Source organism: Etheostoma spectabile, chromosome 9 (assembly GCF_008692095.1).
Source record: "Etheostoma spectabile isolate EspeVRDwgs_2016 chromosome 9, UIUC_Espe_1.0, whole genome shotgun sequence".
Lineage (NCBI taxonomy): Eukaryota > Metazoa > Chordata > Actinopteri > Perciformes > Percidae > Etheostoma > Etheostoma spectabile.
In genome coordinates, this window is record NC_045741.1 from 14,298,215 (window position 1) to 14,308,023 (window position 9,809).

Here is a 9,809-nt window from a genome sequence, read left to right on the forward strand (position 1 = left end):
ACTTTTGCCAAATTTTCTGCCTTAAATCTTCTCTGTCAAGCGTCATCTTCAGTGTAACTCTAATATAACAGCATGGAAAAGCTGTTATCGCAGCTTCTGTTGGCAACCTTCTCTTTTATCCACCCATGACATGAGTATTACTTCAATGATATATTTTTTGGTCACCCTAAATGTGTCTGGTCAATTATCTTAAGAGGAGTTTGTATCTCAGTCTGTAACAGTTTAGTTTCCTGTTTTTGTTAAGAAGTTGATCCAATTTCTGACCTGACTCCTGATAGTCACTCATTTTCTGTCACTCGAACATACTTTCATAAATTAGCTTTCTTTCCGGTGAGGACAGGTTTTCAGGGAGACAATGGGAAGCAGGAAAACCCCTGGGCTCAGAGGACCTTTCCCCTTTTACACACTTCCCCAGAAGAGCTGGCTGTTCCCCACGTCATCACCGCAGATAACAGCGCGGGGGGATCCAGTGCATCTGTACTGCAGGGGGGATTTGTTATTCTCTTATCCCTGAAGAATGACAGGTCCCTATTGTTTTCATTCTTTCAATTCTCCACTGCCATGATTTCTTTCCGTACTTGCTTGGAACAGGATATGGTGGACCCACTTCTTTTTATTTATTTTTTATTTTCTGCTTTTACTCATTGTGGCTTACATTGTTCATCCACCACCAGGGGAGTATGATCAAGAATTCTTTAGCCTATTAATTTATTTAAATGTGGCACTGATGCGTAATCTTTCCTGGTTTCGTCTATATCACATGCAGACAGTGGTGTAAAATAACAAATTTTACTTTATACTTCTACTCCACTACATTTCAGGGGGTAATATTGTACATTTCACTCCACTACAATTATTTGACATCTTTAGTAACTTGTTACTTTTTATGGTAAGGCTTTTACATATAAAATATGATTATCTTAAAACAACCATTACTCCTTTGCTGGATACCACACTACACTACCTGGTCACATGTGAGCAAAATATAAAGTATGCAGATCCTGACTCAGTTTGTATTGTCTATTAATGGTGCAAATATTTTAAAAGCGATTGCAAATAAACTAATGATGCCACTGGGGGCATGGAGTCCCAAGGCGTTTGTCCTCTTTGCTAGTTAGTTAAGCTTTATTTTGACCAACGTCAACATTACAGTCTTGCTTATATCGGATCTGCATAGAATATATATATGTGCATTGAAAGAGTTGTTAAAATCATTCCCCGTCCATATTTGGTTTTAGAAAGATCCCTTCTTAACTTGATTTTAATGTAAGTTATGAGGCATGAAATCCGCAGTCCTCATCCTGTGTAAAAAGGACATCTGACCGATGCAGTTCAGCTGAACCGCAGAGAAAATGTCATGCTGTAAGGTCAGACTGCTGAAGGCTCATCTTAGCATCATACTGTACGTTTTGAATTAATTTCTGCACAGAACGAGGACTGGATTTTGTCTCCTATCACTTACTGTACATTAGAAGCGCATTAACAGGGGATCTCTTGGACAGTATGTAACAGGAGGAATGGTTACAACAAGAATAACCTGTTTCAGTGTTCAAACATACATAAGAAGAGGGTAAAGAAGATTTGACTATTGTTCAAAGTGAACCTTTGCTATAATTACATAGATGTTAACATTCTTATATTGTTTATTGCCTCATTTCTTTAAAATATAGAGGAACTGACATGCACAAGACAAAAGCAGATAAGCAAATACTGAGAGTCTGGATTTTTAAATCAGGAGGAGTAGATTTTAGGAAATTTCAACAAGGTTAGCAAACATTTTGTGGATCGTAATCATAAATTATTCAATGTAGAATAGTTTTGAAGGGACCTTTAAATGTTATGTATTGTTTCTGCCACAACAATCTTGTTTTGTTCAAACCACCAGGAACATTTGTGACAATTTGGGCAGTGGTGCAGCTGCAAGTAGGTGTAACTCTGACAGAGGTCGAGGAGGGAGGAGGGGGGAGGGGAGGACTGGGCCAGGATGGGCTGGAATTGTGTTTCCAGCAGCATTTATAAACATGGCCCCTTTACACACCTAAGGGTCATTATTTACATCCATCCATACATGCGTGTATGTTTCTGCATACTGACAGTGTGGCAGAGCTGTGGAAGACAGAGAAACAAACATCACCACTGGTTGTTTTTCCACTTTTGCTCAACAGGATTCACCTTGTGGACTCAGCACTTGCTCTGCAGAGAAGATCACATCTGAACGGAAACCTTGTGGATATTAGCAAAAACAATTCCTATTAGATTGTCCAAAACCAACTGCAACCATTTCTCCTCCAGCAGTCATGTACAGCTCTAGCTACTCCCAGGCCAAGTTTGGCCTGGAGGCAAAAGAGCCTATGCACAAGCCCAAAGGGAAGAGCTGCGGCTACTACATGAGGCTTGTCTTCTTCTTTTGCTCTCTGATCCAGTCTCTGATCATCGTCAGCCTGGTGCTCTTCCTCGTCTACGGACAGCCAGAGAAGTCTGCAGAGGAAAAGAGGGTGCAGGTCAGTGATATCTAGGGCTCCCTCCATCTAAATGTTTTAAGACACAAAAATGCTTTGCTTTAAATAATAATTTGTGTATAATACAGTTTCACCAAAAAAAGTGAAGTAACAATAAGCAAAAGATTTTAGCGGAAGTGGACTTAAAGAGACACAATGAGGCTTTAAGAATCAGATGGACTTACTTCTGCAGAAGCTTTTGAATTATCACTCCCCTGTGTGTTTTGGACACATTATCGTTAATGTACTGTGTGTATATAATATGTTCAGAGCTGTGAAACAGAGTGATGCTGAGTGCTCTGATTGTTATTCTAAAGGAGCTGGAGCTGAACTTCAACAGGGTGAGTGAGAACAACATCCAGCTGAGAAAGGAGAAAGGTGAGCTGGGAGCTCAGCTGGGAGCTCGCACAGCTGAGAAAGCGGCTCTGGAGACCGAGTTGGCGAAGCTGAAGACTAAAGCCAACAGCACAGAACGTATGCTGAATTTGAAATGGGTAAGTAGAGGACTTGATTAATACTATGTTAAGAAAAGCGGTTGCTACAGTAGTTTTTAACACCTCTTCATCATCTTTGAAAAATCATTTTTACAACAAGAACATAATGAAGGTTAAAAGTCCAAACCATTCAACATGATTGTTTCTTAAGGCATTGCTCTAGTTTTCCCATGTAATGTAGTAGAAGTATAACGTAGCATAAAATGAAAAATACTTGTACCTCAGATTGCATGAATTCAGTAGTTGAGTAAATAAAGATATATTTCACCACTTTGGTCACCATGTTAATAAAATAAATCAAATGATCAATCATCCTGTAAATAATTATATTTTTTATTTATAGATTGACTGTGAGAGTAAGATGAGCATGATGACCCGTCGCGCCAACCCTCAAATCCAGCCCGCTCCTGGGGCCACTACCAGTATGTACCCCATACTTTTTGGGAGATTTGATCTAATGATGTTTAAATATTGTGAAAAAGGATTCTGTTAATTAACATTCACTGCATTAGAAAAGTTTGGGCATAACAAATGTATGTGTATTACAATATATAATGTACAGTAAAATTAAAGTCTTTGTGGTATATTTTAAATAAATAAATATATATATATATATATATATATATATATATATATATATATATAGTAATCTATAGTGCTTAGTGTACATAGTGGTTTTCATTTAAGTAAAAAGAATACAGGCACCACTTCCCAATGAGGTACCCTTTATACAGGGTTTTAATGAATGGCTTTATTAATGGTTAATAAATATGTTACTAATGCTTTATAGAACAGTTTTAAGAAAAGAACATTTGACCTATGAAAATTGCTCCAGCCAGCCAGCCAGCCATCCATCCATCCATCCATCCATCCATCCATCTATCTATCTATCTATCTATCTATCTATCTTCTATCTATCTATCTATCTATCTATCTATCTATCTATCTATCTATCTATCATCTATCTATCCATCCATCCATCCATCCATTCATCACTTCTATCTATCTATCCATCCATCCATCGTCATCTGCTTACATCGGGTCGTAGGGGCAGCAGCTCTAGCATGGGACCCAGAACTTCCCTTTCCCAAGCGACATTAAGTAAAACTAAACTAACCAAATGATGGTTTAGTCGAGTGTGTTCCTCCCTCTATTAATTACTTATTAACATTCATACCGGTAGACTTGGTGCCTTTTTACGAAGTGAGAAACTGAGTCATTGATAAATGACTTCAGTATTGGCAATTGCCAGATTGTCCACATCCTGGAACCCAAACAGTCTTTTTATTATGTCTGATAACTGACTTACAGAGCATTACTTATGCATTACCTACTAAAAGTATTACTGTACATTTAAGTTGTCCTACGGTTTCCCATTGAACTCTCCAGGTGAAATAAATACTTTGAAGACCCTAAACGCTCGGCAGCAAGCTATGATAAACCTCATTGAGTCAAACTTCACCCAAACGGTTCTGTCTCTGAGCCAGGAGAAAGACAACGCCCTCAGAGAGAAAGACACACACCTGCAGGATGCCATCACCCAGCGCCAGGAGAACAGGGAGCTGAAGGAGCAGCTCACCACCTACACCAGGTACTGTCCATCTGCTCCTTAAGAGTAACTACAAGTATTAAGAGTAAAGTTAAAGTTTGTGTTTGTTTTTCTTTTCAGAAAGTGCAAACAAGACTTTGCTCAGTCTTTGGATGGTATCAAAACGGTGACCAGTGAATTCCTGAACAAAATCAACAACCTGTTTCCCCATCAGCTGACCTTTCACCTCAGCTGCCAGAGCCAGCAGGTGCAGATGGAAAAGATCCGAAACAGCTGCACGAACCTCTCCAGAGACGTGGAAAACAAGTTCCAGCTGTATTTAGACAATGTGGGCAACAAGGTGTGTGCAACATATTTTGTCATTCTTGGTGTGTGTTGATTTGATGTTATTATTTAAAATGACAGCTGGAAGAAATCCATTCAGTTCATGCTGGAATACACAGCTTTGAAAGGAAGTATGCAGTAAAATAACATTTAGTAATTTATATATAGATCTCTATGCAGTTGGGGAAGACACACTTCCTCTCTACAAGTAAAGGTCCTGCCGACAAAACGCTACTTACACAAACAACAAGTATAAGGGAGAGATTTAGATTTATTGTCCCAGAGAGAGATTGATTTTCACAGCCATCCAACACACATACAGATATACGTACATATATCACATTATCAGCAAAATATACTTAAAGTGTCAAAAGTGGCAGACTGATCCTTCTAAAGGATCTCAAGATAAATCTAAAGGGTTCATGAGAATAATGAGGTAGAAGAGATACTTTTACCTCTTAAGGCCTCGGAAAGTCATTTTAATGAAACCATCTGATCAGTTTAGAGGGGAAATCTTTCAAAGGCTGGGAACCACTGGTTTAATCTTTAATAATACATAGCATTTTATAGGGTTTATTCTTGTTTTTTTTTTTAATATAAAATTGTAATCTGAAAAGTAATACTTCTTTACAATTTAAGATGTAAAATTATTGAAGAGGATTAAAAAGTACAATAATTCCTTTTCAAATGTAGAGGAGTAAAAGCATAAGGTAGCATAAAATGAAGCTACTTAAACTACCTTAAAAATTGTTGCAAGTTTTCAGAGTTTGTATTCTTTTGTTGCCATCCTTCCTTAATCTCTGATGGAATATTAAAAAAAAACTAGTTAAATGGAAAACCAGTTTCTTGAGGGAGGAAGTCTATCCGCAGCATGAATCATGATAAATCTGCTAAAGAGACAGACATCCTCTGAGGCAAACACAGGGTCAGAGCAGAGGTGAAGGGTTTGTCTCTGCTGATACAGCAGCACAGTGCAGGACAACAAAAAAAACGTACCCTCAGTAAGTAGATTTTTTTTTTTTTTATTCTTGAGAGCTATCGGTTGGATACAACTCTCACTGAGGGGTCAAAAATCATCACTTTTCCATAAACTAATTACTTCAAATTTTGTCAAGTCGGGTAATTGTAAACTTTTGTCCATGCAGACAAGTTTTCATGAAACATAAACAATGATACAATAGAATTACCATAAAAAAACAATGCCAACAGCAACATAAAATTCAGAACCACTTGAAAGTTTTCTTTTTATAAAACAGTTTCAACTTGAGCACGGCTATAACTAAAGATTTACAATAAAAAGATTTTCACAATCGATTCATTGTTGGTTTTCAAATGGTTAGAAAACAGTGAACACCCCAAATACCCCTTACATTTTACCCTTTAAAAGATATTCAGTTTACAATTTATTGTTTTATGTCTATGGTTTACAATGGTATCAACCAGAGAAAAACAACAAATCATCTTACTTGAGAAGCTGCAACCAGACATATTTTTTAATTTGTTCTTGAAAAACAATTGATCGATTAATCTCATTTTGAGTTTCAAAACCCTAACCCTAACCCTAACCCTAACCCTAACCCCTAACCCTAACCCACTACCCTACCACCCTAACTCCTAACCATACCCTACCAACCCCTACCCTAACCTAACCCTCACCCTACCCTACCCTACCCTACCCCCTAACCTCTACCCCTAACCAACCCTAACCCTAACCCCTAACCCTAACCCCTAACCACCTAACCCTAACCCTAACCCTAACCCCTAACCCCTAACCCTAACCCTAACCCCCAACCCCTAACCCTAACCTAACCACTAACCCTAACCCCTAACCCTAACCCTAACCCTAAACCCTAACCCTAACCCCCAACCCTAACCCTAACCCCTAACCTACCCTACCACTAACCACCTAACCCCTAACCCCTAACCCTAACCCTAACCCTAACCCTAACCCCTAACCCCTAACCCTAACCCTAACCCCTCCTAAACCTAACCCTAACCCCTAACCTAACCCCTAACCCTAACCCTAACCCCAAACCCTAACCCTAAAAAGAGTTTCACATATTGGTCCCATAGATCCCTAAATGAGGATTTATAAAAGGACCCTTTACTGCCTTGTGGATTACTGTAGACACTCCCCAAGTTACTGAGCAAGAAGCTCTGAGAGATACCACCACGTCACTGTGGACCTTAGAGGTCTGGATATGTGGATATTAGAACATTAAACATAAAACAGCAATGAAATCCTGTAGGCTTCTTGTCGGAAGTCTTTATTGCATGGTACACTCTCTGGCCACTTTATTATGTACATCTAAACAATCAAAAGCAATCAAAGTCCACATGTAACCATTACAAAGCTTTTTTATCATGTACTATACTATGACTGTTTTATATGACACGCTGGGCATGCACAAGATGCATTGCCATGGATACATGTAATATATGTGTACTGTCGGTGTAATGTCTGTTTAAATGCATGGCAAACTAACCAAACTTCATCAGACAAACACGGATTGAACATGTCAGATCTGACCCAAAATCTCCAAACAAGGACAGTCATTCCACACAAACCAAACATCTGTTTTAAGAAATGTTTACAGTAAAATTTGCTTTTAAAACCTTGCTTACAATTTATAATGTTTCTTAAACGTTGCAGAAACTGCAGAGTCAAATTCATCAAACTTATGAAACCATTGTGTGGCTACATTCATTCCACTGATTCAGCTCCATGTTTGGTAAAACCGAATTAGTGTTCACTAGTGTCCCAGACACCTCAGCCACTGATTTAGAAAAACAATAATCAATGTGCTCTGTCCCTCAGGGAGACATTCAGTGTAGATTTCATGAAGAAAATGTACATTAAGAAACACTCACATTGATATAGAAGTAGACACATGGTAAACACAAACTGGTATAATTATGTAAAGGCACATTGTGAAAACACATTGGTACAGTCGAGTATGACACATCCAACCGCAGCCCATTATATGTGAGTGACTCTCCCAGAAAGCAATATTTTAAAAAGGAAAAACATGGCATCCGATGATGACATATCATTTCTTAAAAAAAATGTTTTTTTCATTTCTAGGTGGCTGAGATCCAATCCAAGTCCAGTCGTCTGGAGGTCCAAAACTCACGATTGACTTCTGATCTGCAGCAGTGTGAACGCAAACACAATGAGACGGTCGCCGAGGCCACTAAGCAGCTGCAGCTCAAGCAAAAAAATCATGACGACCAGGTGTGTGTGTGTGTGTGTGTGTGTGTGGGGGGGGGGGGGGGGGGGGGGGGGGGGGGGGGGGGGGGGGGGGGGGGGGGTGAGGGGGAACCAAGGAAGAGATTCATGGAAGAAGCTAATTTCCTCAGTATCTCATTATAAAACAATGACTGACGTTGTAAAATACATGATTAAATATTCCTGTTTAAAAAGAACCTAAGTCTTACAGTAGCAAAAGAGAAATAAGGATGTAAAATAACTACTTTTTTGCATTAGTTTTTTTTTCTATTTATAATACATGCATATTTTTTTCAGATGGAGAAAACACTAATTGAGAAAAAACGGCTAAGAGAACAGATCAAGCTCCAGGAAGACAGTTTGGCGCAGAAAGATAAAGAGTTTCAGCGATTGCTTTCTGCTCAGCCCAACTTCAAGGTAAAATAAATACAGAGAAACAGCCATTTGCTCCGTAAAGAGTCAGATACATAGAAGGCAGATTCCACAAATAATTTCAAACCTTCATTTACTAGGGACAGCTTGGATCAATGCTTTACATTAATCCAAGCTGCTCTCAAAAGATCATCTGGCTAAATGTTTGTATTTGGCTTTCTGAGCGCTTTTAAAGAAGATTTACTCTACTGGTTACATGGACATCACCGCATAGGTAAGGTGGTGCATGTGGACTCAGCAGAAATCATTTGTGGGCAGCAGGAAGGATGGGTAGATAAGATAAGAAAGGAAAGCCATTTTTAAGGAGTCATAAGTTCACAAAATGCCAGATTTTCGAACCCCACAGTCCATGCAAGCTGCAGAAATGTGGTGTCTGTTTGTAAATAATACTGAAATGATTTTTTTTTGTTTTCCAGGCCGGTGTTCCTCAAGCTACCAGCCTACAGGCCTCTGTTTGAGTACCTGGCATCAGCAAAACTCCCACGGTAAACTCTATAATGGAACAAATCAGATTATATACTATTTATACAGCTAAGTCCCTCCTCTATTTCAGATTTTTTGACAACAATTACCTAATTTACACTAATTACAATTATCAATGTTTGTCTTGCAGGTGAGATGAAAAGAGTGGTGCGCCACGGTGATCATTATTTTGATCAAAAGACATGTACTTTATGAATTCCTGATACAACACTCTTTTACACAACCTGTAAATACCGTGTCTATGTTAGTGACATATTTACTGTTGTTGGTTTGTGCATGCTTTACCTAGATCTACGTGGAATAGAAACTTATAGACATGTGTTTGAGTTAAAATGTTTGCTGTGAAAAGCCTTGATATCTATTAAAGGTAAATGTAAAAAAAAAACTCCATGACACTGGTGTAAATATTTTTTGATTGTGTGTCACTTGCTGTGGTTTCTGTTGTTACAGAATGTTTTTTTTTTTTGTAATTACAAATAAATTAAAACTGACTCAATCCTAAACTGTTTTGTCCTCAGTCTCATTCGTCTCTCTGTCATAAATACAGCAAAGTCTCAGACAGGACTTTGTGTGGCAGCTACTCGCCTGTCTGCTATAAATAGACTTGTCTTAAAAATAGCACAATTTATGTTTCCTAGTGATTCACAAATGTTCGAATTCCAGATGACAATACATACACAGACCAAGTCATAAACACATCTGCAGAGATGTTAGAAGTCCTAAAGAAGAATGGGTCAGAAATCAAACGGAAGACGTTTGGCATGAATTACACTGGAAGTACTAGTTTTTATGACTCTGTA

General features: G+C 38.5%; 1 protein-coding gene across 1 annotated transcript; it reads left to right on the forward strand.

Annotated features, from left to right (window-relative positions):
• Nucleotides 1-2,022: 2,022 nt before the first annotated feature.
• plvapb (plasmalemma vesicle associated protein b) lies at nt 2,023-9,495 on the forward strand. Its single transcript, XM_032525819.1, has 9 exons — nt 2,023-2,501; nt 2,816-2,992; nt 3,336-3,414; nt 4,382-4,583; nt 4,662-4,881; nt 7,951-8,100; nt 8,392-8,511; nt 8,943-9,011; nt 9,140-9,495. Exons 1-8 carry the CDS (start codon nt 2,298-2,300, stop codon nt 8,982-8,984), a joined length of 1,194 nt encoding a protein of 397 aa, XP_032381710.1. The 5' UTR covers nt 2,023-2,297; the 3' UTR covers nt 8,985-9,011; nt 9,140-9,495.
• The last annotated feature ends 314 nt before the right edge of the window (nt 9,496-9,809 follow it).

Excerpts from the sequence above, each read along its gene's own strand:
- plvapb (XM_032525819.1), top strand. The coding sequence starts at position 2,298 with ATGTACAGCTCTAGCTACTCCCAGGCCAAGTTTGGCCTGGAGGCAAAA. Across the intron at positions 4,584-4,661 it reads CAGCTCACCACCTACACCAG|AAAGTGCAAACAAGACTTTG; the intron begins GTACTGTCCATC and ends TTTTCTTTTCAG. Across the intron at positions 4,882-7,950 it reads TAGACAATGTGGGCAACAAG|GTGGCTGAGATCCAATCCAA; the intron begins GTGTGTGCAACA and ends TTTCATTTCTAG.